Source organism: Emys orbicularis, chromosome 1 (genome assembly GCF_028017835.1).
Source record: "Emys orbicularis isolate rEmyOrb1 chromosome 1, rEmyOrb1.hap1, whole genome shotgun sequence".
NCBI classification, from domain to species: domain Eukaryota; kingdom Metazoa; phylum Chordata; order Testudines; family Emydidae; genus Emys; species Emys orbicularis.
In genome coordinates, this window is record NC_088683.1 from 179764609 (window position 1) to 179790685 (window position 26077).

The following is a 26077-nucleotide window of genomic DNA, read 5'->3' on the forward strand; positions in this document are numbered from 1 at the left end:
TGTAACTTTTTAAAAAAATCTAAAGCTAAGTCACTTCAAACTGCTAGGCACTGAGATGTACTCTATTTTTTGGATTGAACTAAACTCTCTGGCCCAGAATTTTGGCCAGGAGAGTTAACCAGCAGTGGCATTCAAAAGGAATTAAACCAAATAAATCCTGGTCCTGGAATTTACAAATTCCCATTTAGCAACTTTTACTCTTGGTTGTTTTTTAAATTATGATTACCCTCATTTCTCCCTAACCCCCTCCCCCTCCCCCCTCCCCGCAAAATCAAGGTGGTGTAATGTTGGACTTGAGTAATCAGTCTTTCAGAAATGAAGAGCTGTGGTTGAAAGATCTATTTTAACTTTGTCATTATTATGTTTATAGCTTTTTAGTATAACAACTTTTTAACCTTTACAACCATAATATAGTAGAATAAAAACAGGTATTTCTTATTACCTGAGTACGTACCACAGTTTACTGTCTGAGTTTGATCTTGGTTTGATTTTTAAGTTTCAATGAGATTTACAAAATGTCAACTTAATTTCAAAACTAGGGAACCAGTTTTCCTCTAAGAATGCTTGTCTGTAAAGTTTATGTTCAAAATTTTTCATTGGATTTCTTAGCTTGAGTCAAAGCTAAATTGGCTTAGACCTTGATTTTTCCAAACTTGAGGTCATTCAGCTTTAAATGTTCCAGACTTTAAACCTACCGAATAATATTTTCAAACTTGGCTTGATTTAGGTCTCAATGAGATCTATAAAACGAGTCATGTGATTTGTCTGTATTGTAACTGAAATTTCTGTTTGTAGTTTATAATAGTGACTGTCCATATTTTAAAGTATTAAGTACAGGCAACAGGGTTAAGATGGAGCTAGGAGCATGAGGTAAAACCAACCTGATTTGCACCAATGTCCCAGAAGTCTTTACTGTTGCTCATTAAACTTGGGTGCCCTGTGCTAAGAGGCATGCCTGAAAGCTGCATGCTGTTGCATTGATGCCAGTGCTTGCCAAGATGCTTTTCTTAGAGCCCTCAGAAAGAAAATGCCCAGCTAGCGGGTTTTTTGCTATGTATGCTTTAGCTGACAGATCACAACTTTGTTTTTCTGTGGGAGTGGTTCACTGCTCATTCCTGCTCATCTCTTCCTATTAGCTTTAACTGAAGTCAGGGCAACTGGTTTAAACAGGGAAACATAAATCAAGGCAATAGCACTCTGAATGAAAATAAAGATTACTTTCAGCTGCCTTTTTTTTTTTTTTTTTTTTTTTAGGAATGGGGAGTTGGTGGCTGCAGGGGACTTTTAGTGAGTTATGGAGCACTTCACAGCTAGGTCACTAGTACAAATCCTGCCCAAGTGGGTAGTGACCAAAACTTGTTACTTTCTGATGGTGTTTCAGTGGCCTGTGTGAAATAGAGTTGGTCATCTCAGTCCAATTCCTGGTTAAGTGCCCACATCACAAACAATCATAAACATGAGCATTGATTGTCCTCGGGTACTTGCAACTTCTGCAGAGGGACAAAGAATTGAATGAGCCATGAGCTTATCTCTGAAGGTGGTCTCTTCAGGCCAGTGGTCAGGCACATTGGTGTGAGAAGTGGGATGGTGCCTCACTGGGAAAGTGCTCCCATCGAAGCCATAATTGTGTGGATAGAGTTTCCCAGATTGTCATCCTAACAGCTTTTACTATAACAAAGCTTGCTTAAAACATTGTTTAAAAGAGGAAGCCCAAGATTTTTAGTCTGTTGGATGAAGAGAGAGAATGGTGACCCCTGAAATGTTTCAGGGCTTTCTGTTGAAGACCAGCACTTCTGACGTAGGATGATGGCATTCTTCCCTCCTCCTAACTTTCTTTGTGCTTCAGGGACAAGTTTCCCCAGCGTGGAGATGATTTGCAGGAGTTGTGTGCTCTGGAAGGGAACTAATGATTTCCCGCTGGTTACTGTGGTTTACCCAGGGGAAGTGTGATCATTAAATGATGGACATAGGGAAGCAGCTGCTCTATTTGTTGCATCAGTATTGCCCTAGAAACTTGGGCATGCTGGTGACAAGCAGGGAGATGCAGCTGATGGTCTGAAAGCAGAAATTCTCTTTTATAAGAGATGAAAAAATTTGATCTGATAATGACCTAAGCACTTTGACTTCTGCTTTTAAGTTCTTTTATGGTAAAGGGTGCTCAGATTCTGCCCAGCTGAGAAGCTGCACTGGCAACTTGCTGGGGCCTTGATGGCTGCAATCAATGTCTATAAAATGGAGTAGATCGCAGATGACCTCATCTTTAATATAGAGATGTGACCTGCAGAAACTACAGGTCACAATGTGCGATGTTCTGTGTTGATAACTCTCCCCTCCGCCTACACAGACACACAGACTATCAAGGTTATGCTTCTGAAACAGTCAGCAGGGGAAAGTGACATTGACAAGGATCAGACAATTCTTCTCTCACTCTGTCTGTCCATGGTCTCTAAGGAAGTATGTACAGGAACGCAAGCTTGATTCTCTTCTCCCTACCAATATAGTGGCAGGATCTGTGGGAATGCAGTGGTTCTCTCCTGACCTGAAGTCAGAGTTCACTCACTGATGCTGAACCGCTGCAGTTGCTTACTGTAAAATGGAGTGCATATAAAACAGGATACAGTGATTATGGTGCCATTCAAATTCAGTCTACACTGCAGCACATTAGACTCTGGGAGGGCAGTGGTACTGCAAGCAAACATGGCAATCTCATGCATTGAGACTTTGATGTTTTATAAATCTAAATAAAATCAAATGAAGGGATGCTGGCCTGAATGTGATGGTTAACACTGACTTTGTAACAAGTGTGTTAGCATCTTTAATTTCTAGCTGCACAGCTCACTGAAGACTAACAGGAAAGAGCTTAATTTGTTTTATTTGAAGGATGAACGTTATAACACCTCTAATGGCAGTGAGATTGCTGGCTATCTTTGGAAACAATTTGAATTTTCATAGGAAGATCTTGGACAGAGTCTGAGGAAGTGGTCGTGCTAATATTCCTTCCCCTTTCCTTGTGGGGGGCGGGGCTCAACATGTTAACTTTTTAAATGTGTGTATTATAATGCACTTATAAGGTACCCATCACCATAGCATCTGAACTTCATAATATTCTGGGTCTCTTATTTCCATAAATATGTTCTAGCAGACTCTTCAAGTCTCAAGCAATAGTTCATAAAACTTCTAAGGCTTCTTTGTTATTCATTTATCTCCATGTTTTCAGGGACATCTTACACTTTTATATAATGCCTTTCATGTGACAGCGGTTTTATAAACTTGCATAGGTAGACGTTGCTTCATCACTGCCAAAATGCAGCCATTTCGTGGGGGTGGGAGGAATGGGAGATTTAACTGCACACAAGAGTGTTGCACTACAGTTTAACAGAAAGTAAAGAAAATTATGCCCATTTGAAATCATAGGGCAAATTTAGGAAGCCACAAAGTAATTGCTTCCTCTTAATTGGAATTTTGGCTCTTGTAAAAAGTGCTCTGTAATCTCTGTGGACCACAAATAGTCAGCCCTCTGTGGTCTTCAATATCTCAACCAAAAGGTTACACTTCCAGTGGCACAATGCCCTTATTCCATTCCAGAGCATTGGTTCAGTAGTGACGTGAAGAAAGAGTACAATCTACTCAGTCGCTAGTACAGCTTCCTACAGAAACCTGGATTTTCCTAGGAGGTTTCCCATCAGAAGCCTGACGGGACTCTGCAAGAATTATGAAGATTATTGGATTTAAAGTAGGGCCTAGACCACAGAATGATGGAGACCGCCATAGACGGTGCTGTCTAGTTTCTCACCTCTGTGGTAGGTGAACCCTTATTTTAGTGGATGACTCATATTATGGGATATTCAGATATCTGTCCTTCAGTCTTGTACCTCTTTTGTAGGCAGAGTACTAGGCATGTAAACCTATGTGAAGTACCATCACTCGGTCATTAATTTTGCACCACGGATTTGGTACTGGTCAAAAGTGGGTATCTTGATCTAAAGGCTTTTCTGTGGTGCACATCACCATAGTATCTGAGCACCTCACCACACCCCTGTGAGGGTATATCCATATCACCATTGTACAGCTGGAGGAGTTCAGACACAGATGTTTTGACTTGCCTAGGATCATAGAAGAAGTTGTATATGGTAAAGCCAGAACCCACATTAAAAAAATATGGAATTGTGGCCATATAATAAAGGTTACATGTTTTAAGAGGTGAATTGGGCTTTGTTCAGCTCCTAATAGATATGTCCACATCACACACATCAGTGGCTCTGCAATCAAAGCGGGGGGAAAGGGGGTCGTCCAAGACTGAACAGGTGAAAGACACCCACAGGGGCCTCCTCTAGGGCAAGTGGGAGGCACATTGGCAGAGGACAGTGCGGGGTAAACTCCTGCTGCCAGACTGTGCCTGTTCTATGAATCAGTAGAGAACTTCAGAGCTGGTGATTGGTACTTTCCACCGGCATGAAATTCAGTGTCCTAAAGAATATGTAAGTGTTCCATAAATCTTCACTCTGAAAGCAGAGGCAATATATTAGTCATCTGACATCAAAGTGCTTCACAAACTAACCTAGATTGTTTTAAGTACTGGTTAAAAGCTTTTGGGTAACACAAAGAAGGAACCGTGAATGAATAATGGGATTAAATTGCTATCTTTTAGGTCCTGTGTTTAATGTCTCGGTGCATTCGGACAACCCAACGGTTTACCAGGGCGAGCTGGCAGATCTGCTCTGCATTGTCACCATCGACGGAGTGGCACTTGAGCCAGGTACCCCACTGAACTTTATTTCATTTTTGTTTTTTGGAAATAACTCAGTTACCTTCGCTGTACTGTACAACACTGGCAACTGGGACACCATTCGAATAGGTCTAAAAATCAAGAACCACCACAAAGCCCCATAGTACTAGTCAAAGCAATGGAGGATATAGAAGATACAGGCCAAAAGGTTATATGTGTGTATATATAAAACAAACTGGTAGGTTCTCATTTCATATCCTAGTGAAGAGGGGTCCTCATCACAAATCTCCATTACTGTTCACGCTAACAGTCCCCATTGCTGGCAATCTCAGCAAAGAGTCAAAGATTGAATGCGCTGTGGGCCCAGTCACCCTTAGTTAGGAATGAGATTCATTGTCAGGGCAGTGTGGGAAAAGCTGTGCATCTTCTGTGGATAGTCATTACATCTCCATGTGTCAGCTTAGCACTGTTTGCCCAACACTAAACTTACTTTATATCTTGTTTTTACTATTTAAAAAATTTAGCCAAGATGCTAACAATCCTTTCTCATTGCTGATCTCTTTAGTAATGAGCCTGCTTCTAGATTCAGGAGCTTTTGTATGAAATATCAAGAAGAAATGTTGCACTCTGTTCGTTGCTAACATGGCAGGATGCACACTGAATGCAAACCTTAAAAGGCCGTGAGGTTCAGAGAAGCACCAAAAGTTCAGATGCCTGCTTGACACTAGCGTGGCTGATCCCGATTTGGGGTAAAAATACCGTGAAATAGCTTTAAATGATATATTTGTGCTTTGAGAGATCAAAAAGCTCAAAAACAAACAAAAAACCTAGGCTTGATGAGAGTTTTGGATGAAGGTTTAGCTTGGTTTATATTCTCTTCAATTTGTCCCTATTTGTTATGTAAATTAATACATGTGATACTTATGACCTCTGTAAGCATGATGCTTCTCCAAAAAAGAATAAATAAATCTCTTTTTAGTATAGAAGCTTAGAACATGACATATCAAGAGATAGTCAAGACTCACCATCTTATAAAGTTCCAGGCTAGCCAGGTATATATGAATATAGAGGCAAATGCAGTGCGGAAGTAGTCTAAGTTACTGCTCTGTGCTGCCTATGAAAATATGAGTGAAGACTGTCGTGGGAATGGTGGAAACCTGGTTTGAGTGTCTTATTTCAATTGGTCGGTGGGGAGAAAGTTGAGTAAACTTTAGTGTCGACAAGATTCATAACCCTGGAGAATGGGCGCGGTCTGCAGCAATATAATTGTCTTCTTTTTGTGCCCCAATCTGTCCTCAGTGTGCTTTGCAGAAGATCCCTTTAGGAATCAGCAGACAGTTTTGTCTACATGGCTCATTTTCAGTTCTTGATGCCTCTGAGATTTCCAACAAGGAGACCACTCAGTGTACATTGTAGTGAGGTTTGTTCTGGGGGTATGTGGAGAACAAGAGATTGGAGGTATCTGGACAAGGGGTGGAAGGATGATAGAGAACAGAGTTTTACACTGTAAAGGTGACCTCTCCAGGGAACTGCCAATCCCTATGGCCAAGGTGTGAATAGTGCAGTCTCATTGGGGTTGAGATGATTATTGAAAGCATTGATAGTGCTGAGAATTAGAAATGTCCCTGTCACCCGGAGCAGTCAGTGCAGAGTTTCCATTATCATAGCACTGAAGATCTTTGTAATCGATTCTGCTTCTGGGAATTGTCTCATTGTGCTTGGCAGATCTGTTTCTGCAGTTCCGTAGGTCTGTAACAGCTTGGCAAACAGACCCGTATTCAGCTTGTACAGTGGACGTGCACAGCAGGGAATGACTAAGTGTGGAATTGTGACAGGTGTCCAAGTAACTTAGTCAGTGGTCTGTGCAAACCTTGTTTAACAAGATTTGGGATTCAAACCAGTCCCATCTGTGTCCTCCTGGAGAAGCCACATCTGGGCCCTTCAGGCGTGCTTGAGAAACTGGCACCTCTCCAGCCCTCTGCTGCACCTGTGAATGGGAGTCTGATATATTTTTGGCCTGTTGGTGGCCTGGCCTATTTTTAGTGAGACATCTCTCCATATCGCAAAATTTAATTCACAACTGGAATTAATAACCCAATCTTAGCAGAGATGTCAAGGAAATGAACAGACCATGGAAACTCCCCCCAAGTTGGAACTGACACACAATGCTGGGGAAAGCTTGCACCAACTGAATACATACAGAAGAGTTGATGTACTTTCTGGGTTGACTGGGGCGGGAAGGACTTCTGAGTCTCTTGAGATAACTGGAACAATGTATTACAGGTCTCCCTCTGCCCCCAGGGTGTGGGAAGTTAAGTGAAGGCAGAGCAGACATCACTGCTCAGCCAACTGTCTGCTTAACTTGCACAGAGAGGTAGCACCACCCCTGGCCCAGCCTGCATCTTCTGGAAATCATAGAAGTCAAGTCTCCATATTAAATACTTGCTGTTTTGGTCTCTGACGTTCCAGAATTGTTCATTCTAGGTTATCTCATGAACATAGAAGAGCCAGTGGATTTGAGAGGATCTTTTTTTTTTTCAGGCAGCAGACATGTTGTTGAGGGTATTACGCCCAGATTTATGCTGAACTATTTTCATCTAAGCTTTGCAGCTCTCCTTCACAAGTGTGCAATTCTAATAGATGTTTATATTTCATGGAGTAAGGAAGGGAAACTTCTGGGGTGATCTATTTACACACACCTTAATTTTCATTGCCATCTGTGCAAAGTACTTATAGGAAGATTTTGAAATATTTGCTGTGCTTGAGAGAAGACAATAATCCTTCTCTTTATCTGTCAGCCTATCCTCCTTTTGTTACACCCAGGATCAATTAGAGTACTTACAATACTACTGGTTCTAGGTCAGACTTAGGTCGGGCAATGTAACTTGTCTTAGCTAGCTGAACATTTATCCATCATTGAAGGCACTTTTGGATGTGTCCCTCAGTGCTCTGCTCTGGCTGCAACACTATTCAAAGAAGTGCTGCTGCTGCTTTGAGCCCCCTCATGGAGTGTGCATTATGGAGGGTTGGGACACTGGAACATCTGTCCCTTCTAGATTCTTCATCTGGGAGAGCCAGTTTGTTAGTTTAACAGCTGTGATTGGTGCGCTGAATTTGAATGGAAAAAAAAAATTATTTTACTTTTTTGAGTAAGGTAGTGCCTCTGGTGCCTCAAGGGCAGAGTCTCTTCTATTAGTTCTGTAAAAATTCTTATTCTAACAGATAACAATGTCTCCCAAATGACCCCTTCATAGGCCTGTATTCTCAGGTACTTGAGAGTATTACGGGGTGTCTCTCTGAAAAAGTAGTTTTATGTGCTCCAGACAGACCCAGTGCGTGCCCTGGAAAATTAACAAAGCCAGCTTCTTTACCTATCTTGAAGTGGTACTCTCCGCTCTCTAGGAGGCCCTATTCAACCTCATATAAATTTAGTAAACAAAGAGGGGTTTCAAAATTGTGATTCAGCACAATCACAAGATGCTAAAAGAGCTCCATTCTGTCGAGTGGAAGTGTATAGTAGCTGGGCTGGGAATAGGATTCACTATTCTGAGGACTGAGTGGCCAGGAAAGTAGCTAAAACCCAGACAGCTTAGTCCTGTGTGTCAAATTGGAATATGCATAACGATGTGCCTTACATGTTGATGATTCTAGCCAGCCTGGAGGGAGAAAGCAGGACACCACCACATTAGTCTGCCTGTAGAGAGGACCTGAGAGTTTCATCACCCAAAGGGATCAGCAGCCCCCTGGATTTGTCACTGGGATATAATTTTTCTCCCTCATAATATCCCAGGGTGCATTTAGCCTCTCTTTTCCCGGTGCCTGATATCGACCAATATAAGACTGTATGGTAGGGGCAGGGAAGAATGGCAGTGAATTTGTGGTGACAGTGATCTGTTCCAGTGATCCAAAAATTGAGACTTTTTTTGTTCCCCGGTTAAAATTGATACTTAGTATGAACAACTGACATGGGGATGGAGGAAAGATTTTCTTTCTTTTGGGGATGCCAGTGTATAACCAAATATTTAAATACGCTGTTTAATTGATCAGATCCTGGGAGCAGCTGGACATATTTGCTACTAATCTTTAGAGAGCACCGAATTCATGTCCTGCTGTTGCTAAATTTCCCAATATTTTGTAATGTGAAAAATCACACAAAACTCAGGAATAAAGCAAATGATTTTGGCACACGGCCCCTTCAAGGGATATAGTAACGAGGAAATCTTTCAGGCAGACAAACTCTCCCCCTGATTCTCTGTGTGTGTCGGTACTGAGTCACTAATTGCGCACTGTGTATACTGATTAATAAGATATGTTGGCATAATACTATTATGCCATGGTGTAATTACAAAAGATAGATCTGGCATTCTCAAAATGACAGCAAGATCTTGTAACTTTCAACTCATTATCTCTGTATGAAGGAAAAAGAGAACCTCAAATTAACAGTATAATTTTAAACAGAAAACAATTCTTCAAAGGTATGAATTTGCCTGAGACGTTAAAAGGACTTGTTTGTTAAAATTTTATTCTGCAAGTGTAACCGTGTGTGCCTGGGGACTTGGGGGAGACAATGGGTCACAGCTGTGTCATCTTTGATGTCATGTATCCTGGAGAATGTCTAAGTGTTCTTACTATAACTGGATCGAGCTTGTCTGATGTACAGTATATTGAAGTAAGAGGAATTTATGGGTAATGTATATCTTCAGAGATTGGGTGTAGCCAGGATGTGTGGACCTGTTACCTCGGGTCACAGTTTCAAACTCAAGCCAGCTTGGTGGAGACAAAAAAGCTAATGGCTGTCTTAATGATTTTTTAAATGAGTGCGTGGTTCTCAATCTGGCTTCTTGTGGACTGGTGCCCGCTACCACATTCGGCACTAACAGGCCCCCTTTTAAGCAGTCTCCGCAGAAGTCAAGAACTGACTGGGCTATGGAGATGGAACTCTTCCCCTAGAAGTGGTCGGTCCAGGTGCAGAGTGAGGGACACTGGTGGTGAAGGGAGCAGGCAAGACAGAGGGTGAAATCCTGGCCCTATTGAAACAAAGGAGATTTTTTCCTCTTGATTTCAGGTGGGCCAGGATGTCACCCTGAGTAACTAAAAGTAGCCTCTGCAGTTACAGGAAGTAGGGGTGATCTACAAGGACTGTCTGTCAACAAATGTGCTTCAAGGCATTAACTGATCCCCAGGTGGGGTTGGGTAATGTTTCCCTTCTCCAGAACTGCAAAATACACTAGGTACTTTTATGGGGGTTCTGTGGTATCTTCTGGTATTGGCCATTGTTTCAGTCAGGATAGTGAACTTACTGGGTGAATGGACTATTTGGGGATGCCAGTGTCTCTGTTGCTATATAGTGTGCCCCTATCTGCTGTCTTTCCCTCTTTTCATTACAGAAGACATTGTACATGAAAAGAGGACATTTTATTCCATAGTGTGTATCTGCTCCTGCTACATATTTCAGTCCTGCTTATGGGTACTTCCAGGTCAATTAATCATATTACAAACAGAATTATCCCCTCCAGTATGGGAATAAGTAACAGGATTTGAAATGCAATATGTAGCTATTAGAAAGACAAGGTAGGTGAGGTAATATCTTTTATTTTACACAGAGCTTTTCTTCAGGTTCCTCCTGAAACATGAAGAAGAGCTCTGTGTAAGCTTGATCGCTTGTCTCTCTCACCAGCAGAATTTGGTCCAATAAAAGATATTACCTCACCCACCTTGTCTTTCTAATCTCCTGGAACCATCATGGCTACAACTCTGTGTGCATACCTAGATGTGGCACCTGCTAACTACAGATGAGCCGAGGAGATACCCCCTGCAAATGCAGGGTAAGGCTAGGTATTGAGATTGAAGCTCAAATCAGGACTGATGGTGCTGATATCCTGCAAAATGTTAGTGATATTTTGGTTGGACCTTATTCAGAACTGGAAAACATGGACTCTTTTCAGTTTTAGATCTGACGTGGATCCAAAATTGTAGAGGCTGACTTGGATATGGGAATTCAACTAATTCATATTCAGTATCTCCCTCTTCCGCCGCCCAACACCGATCTGTATCCAAAATTCATAAGGACGTGAGCTTCAATTTTGACCCATCTCTGTGCTTTATGTGTAGGGGAATAAGAGATGCAGATAATGTATAGAAGCAGCAGAATTGTGTCTAAGGCTGCATCCTCATTACACTGAAAGCCATGCTAGCTACTACTACATCTGAGGCACTTGTGTGGTAAGAAGAGCTCAACACAGTGTGGGCTACTGATTATTTAGTTAAAAACAGTATTATATGTGTGCTGTGTATTATCTAGAGCCCATTGACTACAATGTGGCCAGGCTGGCACACCTCAGGATAAAGTCCCTGACTCTGGTGATCAAGGAAATAGTGTTAGGCCCCTCCTGCTTATCTTCCTGACATTGTGGATAGGTCAGGTAGAGAATGGTCCATCCCACCCCTATCATCCCGACACACTGATTATGAGACTATCTCATTATTGCTGTCAGATGGGATCCATCTTTAGCAGGAGCTTTAGACAAATTTATGTTAAGTCATAGTTTTTTACGCTCTCTTTCTTTAGCAGCTTTCTGTTTATTACTCATATGTAATAGCATCCATGCTGGTTTTCTAACCTGCTGTGCGGTGCACTGGGGCATTAACATAGAGGATGTTGCAGTGATTAAACTGCATCCTCAGCTGCCAGCCTAATAGGGTTAAAAGTGCAGATCTGCTAAATGGATCAATATGATCTTGTATGAGCACGGAAAGGGACGGTTGTACTGATGGACTCTGACTACCTGTCAACCGGTGTTAGAGGTGGCAGTCACTACAAAGACACTTGGTAGATTATCTCCTTTCAAGTGCAATGTGTGCAAGGCATAGTCCCTTCTGAGACATAACTAAAGTAAAACTTTGGCAGAAAGGTGGGCTGTTTCATGGGCAGGATGTGAAGGCAAATATTTAGTGATATCATTGTGTGGGTTATTTTATGAGCAATTCTAGCATGCTCATCGCTGTAGTACCCAGGGGCCTGCCTTTTTATGTTGAGCACACTAACTACAGCTGGGAGCTTGTCTTTTTAGAGGAGAGACGTCTCTGCAAGCACGAGGGACTAGACAAGGTCAAGGATGTTGTTTGGAAACTATTACCCACTAGCAAACTTCTAGCATTCTGCTCCTCAGCCCTTGTGCTTTAGTTTAACCATGTGGGAGTTACAAATGTCTTACCCAGCTTCTAGGCTTGCTTAGCAAAGACTCACCTATGAAATTAAATTTGAGATTTCAGTCTAAAATAGCAGGAAAAAGACAAAAATAGAAGATCGGCTGCTGCCCCCAGCAAGTAACCCTGTCCCTCGCCCAACTATCCATAGCCTTCCTACCGTTGTACCCCAGCCCAACTTCATGGCACACTTACCCTCCCCACAAGTACCTGCACGATTTACCCACTCTCCCCTAGTTGCTAAACTTGTGTTTTGACAACATCTTAATCCCATTCCTCTTCAGCTGCTAAACACTCATGTGCTGCCCTCTGTTAGAGCACCCCAGTGTGACTTTTCCATCTGCCTGACTGTTCTGTTCCCCTGCAGTAACCCTCTCACTACTCTTCCTATGGTCCCGCTGACAGCCCTTCCGAGGTGCTAAAAATCCCTTGCTACCATCCCTGAAAAAAAGCCCCAACCACCCCACTAAGTGTCCTAGCCCTGACTCTTCCCTTTCTGCTACCTCTGCTTTAGCAAGTGCCCACGACTCCCATAAACTCTGTCATAATTAGATAGAATTACGAGGATTAGTGCCAAATATTGATCCCAGCCTACTTAGTTTCCTGCAATCATAATCTTCCTTGTGTGTCTGGTCAATTCAGAAATGAGGTTAACTGCCTAAGAGTTCATACGTTCATGATACCACCTGCATTGTAGTCCTTATGTGATTTACCCTGTTTGTGCTGGAAAGCTGAGTCGTCAAAGAGCAGGATGTACTAGAAAAAAAATCTATGCTGTATTTTCAGTCATTTGGTTATAATGCTCCTTTATGTTCAGAGACACCAGACTGTGCCCATTTGCTGACTAAGTGACACTGTAAATATCCTTCAGAGCTCACTGTCCTTGCCAAATTCTGTTTGTCTTTCAATTCAGATGATCTGTCCTTCGATGTGTCCTGGCTTGCTGTGCATTCCTTTGCACTGGACAGAACCCCTGTCTTGCTAGCTTCCTTGGATCGGAAAGGGATCGTGACACAGGCCAGGAGGAACTGGAGCAGCGACGTCAGCCTGGAGAGGATCAGCCCCATGGAGTTCCGGCTGCGGGTGCATGGCTCGGAGGACCAGGATTTCGGCAACCATTACTGCACAGTAACCCCTTGGGTGCGATCAGCCACAGGTGTCTGGCAGCGGCAACCGGAGATCAAATCCAAGCCCATATTCGTATCTGTGAAAATGGATGGTAAGGGTTTTAGAGACTTTCCTTGTTGAGACGGGGGAATGTACTTGCCACATGCCTGTTGGAGCCCTCAGGTACCAACTATTCCCCATTCTACCCCCACCCTCCCATGTTGGAGGCCCCTGCATTGTAGCCTCCTCCTTTGACTGCACAGAGTACTTCATAGCCCTGCTGTATTCTGCCAGTGGGGACACTGGGGCTCAGGAATAGCTGTAATGACACTTTACCCCATATTGGCGATAAAAACACATGTAATGCTATGGGCCTAGTGTGTATTGACGTAGAACTAGAAAAGCTTTTTAAGTACTCTGCAGCTGCCTCTAACTATGAAAAGTGCTAGTTCTATCTGCAGTTAAACTTTGCATTTGCCATTGCATGTTAAACTTTTAATTCCTGATCATACAATGTGCCCAGCAATGTATCGTGCTTACAGAAGCAAAGCTTTCCCCTTTCCCAACCCATTGAGTGGCCTGATACTTTGCACATCTATAGCATCTTTTAATCAAGACTCTCAACATGATTTACGTTGTAAACTAACCCTGATGCTGACCACACAAGGGAAGTATTAAGCCATATCTATATTACAAACTTTGATAAATGCAAGTTCTATCAGTGTAAAGCCACCGCAGTTAGTACATTGCTTGTGCATACATGACTGCTTGTGTTGGTGCTGCATGTACACACCAGGAGAGCTTGTGTCAATGTAAAATGCGGTGCACCATGGGTAGGTATCCCAGTGCGCCATGCGCTGCCCTCTGGCGCAATACCCGTTGGGAAATTTTTGCAACGCGCTGTAGTGTGCACACATGAGTCGCAGGGAAGGGGGAGCAAGGGGTCAAGTTCCCATCAGGCAACTTTCTCATCCCATAATGCCATCTCTATCCTGTAACATTTTTGTGCCTTTTCAAAAAAAACCCCTACAAACCCACACTTGTCAGTGTCCACCATCTCCGGCAGAAGTATGGAGCCTGCACAGCTGTGTACTATTGTCATGAACGTTACAAACTCAAGGAGAATGATGCTCCAGTATTTGCAGAGCTGCAGGAAGTACCACAACAACGGGGGACATGATGATTTCTTCAAGGACAGATTACTAGGGAACACAGCAAAAAAAATAAATAAATAAAAATTCAAGGTTGTTGGTGGCATTCACAGAGCAGCCGCAGACAGTGGAGTGCCACTTCTGGGCCTGAAAGCCGAGCACTGACTAGTGGGATCACATTGTAACAAAAGTTTGGGATGATGAGTGATGGCTGCAGAACTTTCGGGTGGGAAACGCTACGTTCCGAGCTTGGACCTGCAATCCAATGCAGGGACACCAGAATGAGAGCTGCATTGACGGTTGAGAAGAGAGTGGTGATAGCACTGTGGAAACTTGCAATGCCAGGTTGCTGCCAGTTAGTGGGAAATAATTTTGGAATTGGAAAATCCGCAGTGGGGGGCTGCTTTCAGGCAAGTGTGTAGGACCATTAACTGTATCCTGGTACACAGGACTGTGACTCTGGGAAATGTGCAGGACAACATGGATGGATTTTCAGCTGTGGGTTTCCAGAACTGTGGTACGCATATCCCTATTTTGGCCCCAGCCCTTCTTGGCTACTTTTCTATGGTTATGCAAGCATTGGTGGATCACCGGAAATGCTTCCCTGAGATCAGTGTGGGCTGGTCAGGGAACATACACGGTGCTTCCATCTTTAAGAACACAGGGGTGTTCAGAAATCTGCAGCAGGGACACTTTTTCCAGACAGGTGGATTACTATTTGGCAATGCTGAAATGCCAATAGTGATCTTGGGGGACCCCGCCTATCCTGTGCTCCCCTGGCTTATGAAGCCATACACTGTCCACTTTGATAGCTCCAAGGAAAGATTCAATTACCAGCTCAGCAGGTGCAGAATGACAGCTGAATGTGCTTTTGGCAGATGGAAGGGATGTCGGCAGTGTTTACTCACTAGATTAGATCTCTGTGAGAAAAACATCTCAATGGTTATAGCTTCCTGCTGTGTCCCGCATAATATCTACGAGGCAAAGAAGGAAAAGTTGCTGCTGGGATGTAGGATGGAGGTGGAGCAGCTGTTGGCTGACGTTGAACAGGCAGACACAAGCACCATTAGAAGAGCTCAGTGTGGAGCTGTGCAGCTGAGGGATGCCTTGAAAGAGCATTTTAACCATCAGCCACAGCAGTGTGGTGTAGTAGGCTGTGCTCTACCTGAATTGTGTAGTGCTTGGTGGACATTTATGTTCATCTTTTAACAAGCCAATTAATTGTGTGGTGCTCACTGTACATGTATAATTATTACACTGGGTTTTTCACTCAACCTATGAATGCTGTGGCTCTGATCTCTTATGAGTAATCTAGTGGCACTCAAAGCACAGACATACTGCAGAATGTAGTAATAATGATAAATTTATGTCCAAAAAATAAAAATGTATTGCATACCCAAACCAGTGCCAAATATTAATGTGCAAAGAAAAACCAAGATAGTGCAAAATTGTAATTGTAAATTAACAGAACAGAACTTTAAAATTAGAATTGTGGAAAACATTCATGTCCATGCCAGTCCATTTCTGCCAAACATGCACCAACGCTGGCTCTCACAGGTCAGTGTATGTTAAGCTGTGGTTTTCCTTACTGTCCCTTGGTGTGGGGGGATAGGGATGCGGCCCCTGATGCAAGATGGAATGTAGGGAGCTGCTGAAGTGGAAGTCTCCATTGACTGTAAGGGGCGGTGAGCCCGTGACTGTTGGAGCTGTAGGTCAACAAGAGTCTGCAGCATTTGTGTTTGCTGCCTGAGAAACTTCATTATGTCCTGGTGCATCTTCCTCTCCTTTTCCTGCTGGTACTCCTGTGTCTTTTTCCTGCCCGTTCCTTCCTTCTCCAGGCTGTCTGCTGTGCTCACCCTCCTGGCTCTCTGTTCACCGTCTGATGCACCACTGACTTTCATTATCTCGGTGAACATGTCCTCCTTAGTCCTCTTCTTTCTCTTCCTCATCCGGGAATGGGTGTAGAGGGGGCACCCCTCAAGGCCGCAGTGGCAGCAGCTGCAGATAAAACAGACAGATGTTTCATACTTACAGTCACAACAGAAAGCAGAAGATCTCAGAATTCCCTTCCCTTATTCCCCTACAGGTTTTAAACAAGACCTGCTTATTGACCTTCTGGAGTGCCTCTGCACAGCACCACTCTCCAACAGCAGCCACAGTCACTATGGCCATTAGGGGAAAGGTGGTGAATCAGGAGGGAATTGTTTGGTTGTGTAAAACAATAAAATTTCAGCACTTATTTCCATGGGCATGAGTACAGGGCAATGGCACTGAGTTCTGGCACTATTTACCACGGGCAGCAATGATTTTAGCTGATATCTTGCTCTTGAGGGTCACAAAGGCCCAGAGAACACTGCGGATACTGGCATCCTGAAGCCATCTGGGCCCATATGCCATTAGCCTGTTTACTGCAATGGTGCCTGCCAAAGTCGCCATGGAGTGACGTGGGGAAAGTGTCCTACCATGGAGGCAGAAATAAGGCAGCGATCCCTAAAAACCTTCGGGAGAGGATTGAAGAGTACCTCCATGGAAGTTTCATCGAGATCTCCCAGGAGGATACAAGGGACATCCCTGTGTACATAAACAAAGTGCTCCATGTCATGCATGCCCCCCACTGTCTAACTCTACAGGAGACTGAAAAGCAGAGAACACTACCTCTGTGTGTGGTACCTTTACCTCTTCTTGTTGAGTAAAACAGTGAAGCGTAGATACCTGAGTCCTGCTAACTTCTGATTGAGCCAGGTGCCATCTCCACATCTAAACATGTGAAGGGAGAATGCATGCCCACATTTACCCTGAGATTTCTTCTACTGGATCGGGCTCATTTGTGCTTCGCTGGCGGGACTGGCTAGATGGTGGTGGAGTCTCCAAGTTCCCGGCTCGTGGCATAGCTGGACCTCCTGCTGCATCTCCCTCCTCATTGTTCTAGGCAAGGGTCTCTGTTTGGGCATCCATGGTGATCTGCAGGGTCCAAGTATGGCCTGCAGCTCATTGTAAAAGTGGCAGGTCTGCGGCTCAGCACTAGATAGACGGTTGGCCTCCCTGGCCTCAGGATATGCCTACCACAGTTCCTTCGCTTTCATGCGGCACTGCTGCTGATCCCTGTCATACCCCTTCGCCTGCATCCCCTGTGCAATCTTTTCATATATGTCCATGTTTCTATGACTGGTCCATAGCTGTGTCTGTACAGCCTCTTCTCCCCAGAGGCCCAGGAGATCCAATACCTCCTGTCTCCTCCAGGCAGGAGCATGTCTATAGCGCATAGCTGGCATGGTTGGTTGGGCAGTTGCACACAACAGTGGAGAGCTGCTGGGTGTACTTGTCAAGCTAAACAATCAGGAAAAGGCATTCCAAAAGTATGTGTGGGTTTTAAAGGGAAGTGGGTGGCTTCCAGCGTCTGGGCAGTGGAGTTCACAATTGTGACCAGAGCAGTCACTGTCTGGCATTGTGGGACAGCTACTGGAGGATTGTTAGGGTTGATACAGGTCACATAGTGTCTGCGCTCGCACTGACCACAGTATGTAGACCATGGTGCAACGCCATTAGGAGAGGTGGCATCTCTGTCAACAAAGGTTGATGTAAGTCGCCTTAACTTTGTAGTGTAGACCAGGCCTTAGCTGCATTTCTCAGGTAGGGGACCTGAGGCACGGTGAATTGTCATGCAATTAGTATGAAAATAAATAACAGAACCCAGGAGTCTGACTCCTAATCCCCAGTTGTCAACACAAGATACACTGCTCCCTGTGCTCATGGTTTTTGACCTACGTTTCAGCCCTTTCTGTAAGTTACTTTAGGAGATTCAAGGGTTGTGTGTATGAGAAACTAATTTTGTTAACTGCTGCATGTACTTAACATTAGGTGCATACATCCAGCAGATAGTTAAACTGTGATTAGTGATAATCTAGGAGGCATTTCAGGCAAAGCACTTACCAAAGTACTTCCCAGAAATTCAAGGAATGGCCTCACTGAGAGCCCCAAAGAAGATGAAATGAAGCCGAAGTCTTTGTTCTGCTCTCTGTGCAGATAGTGAGTTACCTCGGGGACAAAATGTCCTTTTCTAATGCTCCACTCCTGTCCCTGGTGGAGCTAATCCAACAATTAATATTGCTTGTCAATACCAGCCATAGAGAGCGCTGCAGTTGAGTCAGACTCTGCATGAGCCTCCTGGAGCAGTGTGCCTCTTGGGTTGATTTACCTAATCCCCTGAACGGGTCCTCATTCCAGACCCTCCATTTCACTTAAATGCAGGGTGCTCAGCACTTCTGAAAAGCAGGCAACTTCTTTGGGCACCTAAATATGTACTTGACTGGAAACTGCTAGGTGGCTAGAATGAATTTGCTTCCGAACGAGCTCTAAATCTACTTATACTGTCCTTCAAAAAGTCAGAACCCTTGACGCGTCACTTGGAAGCTGTGTTGTAAAAAGAATGGGTTTCCATCCGGCTTTGTTTAAATTGTTGGTGGATGAATCTGGTTTGGTTAAGCACCCAAAATACGGATGTTCCTCAGGACTAGCTTAACCTTTGGAGTCTGTCAGATTGGAGCTGGGAATCTCACAATGAGACATTCTCTTACGAGATTTTGCATCCTGTCCTCCTTGTTTCTATATGGGCTTGAGAATTATGGAAGCAAAACAGGGGCGTGGGCTGGGGGGTGAGAGCTGAATTTTTTCAGAACCTTCAAAATGGGAAGGGGGAACTAGAATTTCTTTCCAAACGGTTTCATCTGTCCCTGGCTGATGTGTATTTTCCCTTTCTTAGACAGAGCGCATGTGTTTGGCATTTCTCCTTACACTGTATTAACTTTTCTTTTGCCTTTTTTTTTTTTCCCTCCACCCTTCCTAGTGCTGAACGCTTTGAAATATCCACTGTTGATAGGCATTGGTCTAGCCACCATCATCGGACTCTTATCCTGCCTCATTGGCTACTGCAGTTCCCGCTGGTGTTGCAAGAAGGAAGTACAAGAAACCAGACGGGAGCGACGCCGGCTAATGTCTATGGAGATGGACTGAGTGTGAGAATGAGACTCTGCACGTTTTGGGAGAGATTTGGGCAGTTGGCCTGAGACTGAGGTGTGTGACACACAAATGCCCAATGGACAGTATCTTTCTCTCTGATCTAAGCCAGGACCTAGAGCTTCTCCTCTCCACATGCTAAGTACTGAGAGCACAGGCCATGTGTACCAGCACAGAGCTCTTCTTCCAGGGACACTTACTGTGGGGATATTTTCTTCTGACACGCAAACTGTTCAGCAGCCTTCAGACAAGATTCACTGTTAAATCCTTTTGTCTTGTTTTTTAGGAACTCTCTTTGTGTGTTAACATTGTTGGGAGGGGGGGTTATTGTGGTGGGCGGGTCTTGGGAGAAATATTTTGCCTTTTATCAAATTAGCTGACCTGTTCTCTCTCTTCTCCTCCCTCCCCCCTCCCTCTCCCCCCCCCCCCCCCCCCCCGCCCAGGGTTTCGTTCCTGTCTCCAGTGCTGGGAAGGAAACAGCCGTACGGGGTGCTCTAGTTTGGTACTTGTTTGGTGAAGATGCAATGGTCAAGGGTGGGTTTATGCTTGTCAGGGTGCCCTCTCTTCCCCTATTTTCAGGGGTTTGCAGTTCACTCCAGAATACAGCGTGTATGGACGTGTCTGTTTGAGACAATTTTTTTAAACCATTTTCTTAAATATTTTTTTAAAAGTTGGTCTTTGTTCTGGTGACAAGTGCTAGCTTGGCAACCCTAGAGGCTGAATGCTCAGACCAAGTACTTCATAGTGCAGGCCTTCCTTCCCACCGTGCCTCTACCCTGACCCACAGGGAGCACTGCTCTCCCTGAGTGGAGAGTTCAGTCTCCCTGGCCTCTCTGCTGAGACCGCCAGCAAGGCACCACTTACCGGTCATGGCGGTGGTGATGTGTTCATCAGAGGAACACCTGTCCTTTTAGGAAGAGGATGGAGACCACCAGATCTTTTCAGGTATATGGTCAACCGGCCATTGGCTGGAAATGATGTGGGAACCAGCTGTTACCTATACTCAGAGTAGGCTCATTTCCATTTTGTTTCCTTGCAGTCACCGAACACAAATCTCTGCAATCTCTAATTTGGCAGCAGATTAGAGTGTCCGTTAGCAATGTCCATGATCGACAGCAGCCACATTGTGACTCTGTGTGGGTGCAAAATCAGGCCATCTAAGGGGAGGGGGGGGCAGGTATTAAACAGGTCTCCGTCTCTTTATACCTGCAGTGATCCCTGTCTTTTCAATGGGTCCTCTCCATTGCTGGGCACTACATGGGCAGATCTCTCCAGGGGGGTTGAGGCATATTCATAGGTGCTATAGTATGAAAACCCAGCTCTGGCCTTTCACACTCCCCTGGCATAGCTCCTAAGGAGCTGCTCTCAGTTATCCGGGCAGCTCTGTCTTCTAGCACAGCTGGTGTTTTTAAGCAATAAAAGTCAGACGTTGTGTACAAAAGAAGTACACTGATATCGCATCCAGGGTTTGGCTAAAATCAACAAAGATGGAAAATTGAGTTACCATCAATGCTCCATCCTTCTCCATTATGCTTTAGGAATAAAGAACCAGTGATTGATGAGACCATCTGCAAAAGCTAGAGGCCCCGCTGTATTGTTAACCATCTAGGCTTTCATTATATTCTAGGTCTTCTCTATGACTAGTAGTCCATTCGCGCGTACCCTCCAGGGGTCCTGCAGGCTCTAACCTCCTTGTTATTAACATGACTTCATTTCACAACTGAGCTAGTGAAGTTTTTAACTCCGTTGTATTGTAACCACTGCAAACTCCATTTATTTGAGATGCTCATGTTCAGTTACTTTTGTCCTGATTTTTTCCAGTACTGGCACAAGACTTTTTCCCTAAAAGGGACTTAGGCTAAGATTTTTCACGTGTCTATTTTGGATGCGTGCATTTCAAAAGCAGCCTGACTTTTCCGAATGAGTGCTCAGCACAATCTTTTGTAATTTAGCCCCTTTAAGGTGTCTCATGTGGTCATCCAGAAATGGAGGCACCCAAAATCACTAGTCACAGCTGGAAAATCTTGACCTGAATCTTCTCAGCAGCCTTCCCTATTGCTAGCTTTTCCTGCAGCCGAGCCTCATATTTCAGTGCCCTTCCTGAATCTGCAGGCAGACATAGCAAGAAGCTGGCGGGGGAGGAACACATAGCCATCATGGCACAAATGAGTTCCCCATGTTAGTGTAAGAACTTGCATCTATATTCTCCAAAAGAGGAAAGCACAGGAGGTGATTTGCTAGAGCAGGATGTCCTCCTCTTCCAGAACCAGCACAGAATGTTTGTTGTCCTCTCCTACGCTGCCTTACCACTGAGGCATTCACTTGCTGGTCTTGTGGGGCACTGAGTTTGCATTGATGTCCTCTTTCCCACACACAACTAAACAACTCTTACCTTTCCTGCTTTAATATTTGCTTTCCTCACATCATTGCCGTTCTTTTTAAAATGTTCCTAGCATGGGGAGAAGGGGGGATTAGTTATCCAAAGCAGAAGTAACTCACTCTCCTTGCAGGTTTAACCCTCATCTCTGTTGCTGTCAGTTACATTTGGGGGAAACGGAATCAGGCTTGTAATGCAGTAATATGGAACGAACAAGCAGGGAATGGCAGCTCCTCCTAAGCGCACACTTCATGCTGGCATTTTCTCCCTGCAGAAAGAAACTCGGGGTTATTTTGGCTGGGGGGGGCTCCTTGTCCATTAGTGAAGGGTCCCCATGTCCTTAGCTAACGTCAACTTTATTTTTCGATTAGTGTCCCTCTGGGTGCTCCACTCTGGGTGAGTGTGCGCCCCACATGCCCTTGATCAGAGACTTTCATTAGCAATGTCTCTTTAACCCGCACTTGCGCCATTGGTATCCCTATGCCCTGCGCTGAGGCTTATATCAGGCTACGCAGGCAAACTGCCCCCTCAGTTACTTCTCAGTTGTGTCGGCACAATGGAGTTAGCATGTCCACCTCTTGCCTACCTCGGCAGTTACGGAGTTTCTCTCTAGTTAGCTAGTTTAGTTTGTTAGTAGTAGTTAGATTAGTATTTGTTTAAAATTTAAAAAAAAATTATTATTGAGGGTGGAGTCCAGTCTTAGATCAAAGACTTTTCTGTTTGCTCACCCCACACCCACAAGATTCATGAAAGGCCTGGAGGGACCCTCTTCCCACAGGCAAAGACCTTCCCACAGGTCTTGTGTAGGACCCGAACCTAGTTCCCAAAAGCCTCACAAAACTCCCTTTTGAACCAATGGTAACCTGCTCCTTATTGACTTTATTGAGGAAAACAGCCTTCCTAGTAGCTACTATTACCTCGGCCTGCAGAGTCAGAGAGATCGGGGCCTTAATAGCTGACCCTCCTTTCACAACATTCCACAAGGATAAGGTGCCCTTACAGCCACGTCTCAGGTTTCTCCTAAAGTAACATGAATTTCACCTGAATCAGAGCATATACCTACCAGTTTTCTTTCCGAAGCCACATACTTCCAACCTCGGGACTGCTCTCCATGCTCTAGATGTCAGGAGGGCATTATCATTTCATCTGGACAGAACTAAGCCATTTTGTAAATCCAATAGACCGTTTTTGACCTGTCTGCAACTGAAACAGAGTTCTGCCATTTCTACCCAGAGACCTGCTCTAAATGGATTTCCGGGTGTTTTATAGCTTACTACCAGGCTTTTGACGTTCCACCACCATCAGCGTTGTGGTGCGCTCAACTAGATCACAATCTACATCTATGGCTCTCCTTAACAATGTTCCCTTTCCAGAAATCTGCAGAGCTGTCACATGGTCTTCGATACATAGCTTTTCTAGGCACAGATGTGGCTGTTGGCAATGCAGTTCTCTCTTCTGTGATGGTCTCCAATCCTAAGCTCCCTCCTCCCGGGGGGGATACTGCTCCGGAGTCACCAAGAGTGGAGTGCCCATACAGACACTACTCGAAGAAGAAGAGGTTACTCACCCTGTGTAGTAACTGTGTGGGTCTTCAAGATGTGTGTCCCTGTGGACGCTCCACTACCCAGCCTCCTTCCCCTCTGTTTGTTTCCTCTGAGACTCAGTGGTGCAGAAGGTACTGAGGGGGCAGTTCACCAATGTAGCCTGCTACAGCTTCGGCGCAGGGCACAAGGATAACCACGGTGCATGCAAGGGCTGAACGGACACTGCTCCTGAAAATCTCTAAGGGTCTCTAGGGCACACGCGAACCTAGGTGGAGCACCCATAAGGGCACAAATCTCGAAGAACCACAGTTACTGCATAGGGTGAGTAACCTCTTCTTCCGTCAGAGCATAACACATCTCCTTCCCGTTCCAAGTGAAAGGAGTTGGCCACTAGATCGCACAGGTGGTGCTCCATCCCCCTTACTCCCTGTCGTTGCTGTATTTTTGAAGGCTGAAATCCTTGGGGCAGTAGTTCCCCAGCAGGTCTTCCAAGTGTGCCAATTTTGTATTATCCTCTCTTTTTATACAATGGGAATCTCGTCTCTAACTAGAAAAACTGTGTGTATTAGTCACTTTCTTTCCCATGATTTTTTTTTTTTTTTTACTCCCTGTGACCACTTGTGTGTGTTAGGAGTCGTTGGTATCAGAGGAGATTAAGGATTAAGCCGCATGAGGTGCAATGCAAGGGTTCAGTACCATCTAAGCTGCAACTCCTGGGATTGAAACCAATAGCCAAGTATGCTAAGGGCTCCTGTCGATCTTACTCTGTTCACTTTGCCACATGTTTCCTACTCAGTTACAGGTGGGAAATTCCTCTCTACTTGTACTCTGAACCAGGCATTGCTTGAAAATCACTTAATGAAATAGACAGGAATTGGTGGAAGGTACGGAATAAGGTGTTTGGCACAATTCTGGAATGCCGGAATTGAACGGTTCTAATGATGCTCTGTATTGTTTCTTTTTATGTTCAAAATAAAGAGCGAGTCTTTTGGTAACCGTTCTGTGGTCAGAATGTTCACACTGCAGGCAGCTCTTCCCATCTACTTTGCACTCACAGCTCCCCTCAAACAGACATCAGATTTGAGCCTCGCAGCCCTCTTTTCTCCTCCCTCTCCCCCCATCCCCAATTTAGTAGGTATTCTCCCCGTTTTATGGACAGTTTAAATGACTGGCCTAAGGTTATATGGTGTATTATCGTCCGAGCTAGGTCTCAACTTTGGTTCCGTGCTCTGCCCACTATAAAACAGGCCCTCTTGAGAGCAGCAACTTTCTCCTCCTTTCCACCCTGAACCAGACTGTTGGTTGCGCAAGGCCATGAGTTAATGCCTATGGTATCCTCTAAAACCAGCGCCTCAGGCCTATTGGCTGGCTCTCACAACACTCAGGGGTGTGAAAAAACACTCCCCTAAGCTCTGCAATTTTCAACGCTGTAACGTGCCAGTGTAGACAATGCACCAGCGCTGGGAGCCGTGCCCCTCGTGGAGGTGGGTTTTTTTTTTTTTACAGTGCTGGGAATGCTCTCTCCCAACGCTGTGTTGTGACTACACAAGCCACATTAAAGCACTGCCAGTGAAGATGTGCCCCCAGTCTGGGATTTTTTTTCTCTTGTCACAGCTGGTAACATCACCAGCTCCTACAGTAGTGTAAAGAATGCACCTCCCTGCTCTGCTACAGTAAGGGTGGTAATTTGTTCTTCTGTAGGTATTTAAGTCTGCTGGTGCAGAAGCCGCTGGGAACGCCTTTACTCATTCTTTGGCAAGGTCAGTCTTTCAGGTCACTCACGCTATCCTGCTTGATAGCAATACCAAAGCCACCTCACGGTGGCACGTAGCGCTGCTGAGTGGTGGCTTGCGTGGCAACTCCCACCGCAGTGTATGCCTTGGTTTCTTTCCCTCCCCAGCTCAGGTCTGGCAGCCATGACTGAAAGAAAAGATCATGACAATCAGTATGGAGTTTTCATGATTTCCCAGATTCCAAGTTATGAGATCTTTGGGGCAGGGACTCTACAAATAAGTGTTGGTAGTGTCCGAGTGCAATGAGGCCGCTATGCCTGATTGGGATCCGTAGGTGCTACCATAATACAAATAAGTAAGATCCCTGGGACTAGGATGGTGGCCCAGCAGCTTTTGTCCTGTGCCGCTGCTGTGCTGGCAGTGTGCCTGCTAGGCTTGTGTTTTCCCCGGGAGGTTGTCTTGCACCAGCATTACTTCATGAGATTGCTGCCACTTGTAGAACCAGGAGAGAAGTGCTAGTATTGTTATCCATTCTCCTGCTCTTTAAAACCAGTTCTCCACTACACCATTGTCCTGTCTGAACATGGTTGTGAATAGTGTTGGTTGTCAGGATGCTGAACAAACTTAGTGTAGACCAAAATATCTACTAACTGAAGAGACCCTCCAGGTAGTTTCTGTATAGGCATTAAGCTGCCTAGTGTGACACAAGCAACCTCAAAGACATTTTCTTGACAACACCTGAATGCAGAGCTGCTTCTGCAACCTCAGACTTAAAACACCCAAATCACTATCATCGTAGCAGAGCAGGAAGCTGCTTTCGCTACACCACAAGGTTCAATCGCGGGTAGCTGACATGATGCTAGACACTGTTTGTCTTGGTCTATGCTGACCATTAAAACATGCTCAGCATTGTTCTCTCACTCCATTGTTGGCAGCTGTGTTCAGACAAGGTGAAATTCCATACCCTAGACCAGCTGTAAGCATAATTTATCGCACTGATGAATGATGCACAGTATGGAATAGGTCCTGATCTAGCTGAAGCAAGGGAATGGGAGAGATGGATTCAGTGATTTCACCTCTATTTCTAGCTTTGATTCATTGTGCATTGAGGCCTGACCTTGCAATTATTTTGTGGAGGCGGCTCCCATTGACTTAAAGAGCGTTTACTTCCTTCATGTGAGCTGTGGGGTTGAGCCCACAGTGTCTCAGGTAACCTGCCA

General features: G+C 44.7%; 1 protein-coding gene across 1 annotated transcript in view; it reads left to right on the top strand.

Annotated features, from left to right (window-relative positions):
• PTGFRN (prostaglandin F2 receptor inhibitor) overlaps positions 1-19200 on the top strand; it is a 63808-nt gene extending 44608 nt beyond the window's left edge. The window contains exons 7-9 of the mRNA XM_065420600.1: positions 4649-4756; positions 12846-13151; positions 19034-19200. Of these exons, the coding sequence (XP_065276672.1) occupies positions 4649-4756; positions 12846-13151; positions 19034-19200 (581 nt within the window). The remainder of the gene's footprint in view (positions 1-4648; positions 4757-12845; positions 13152-19033) is intronic.
• The last annotated feature ends 6877 nt before the right edge of the window (positions 19201-26077 follow it).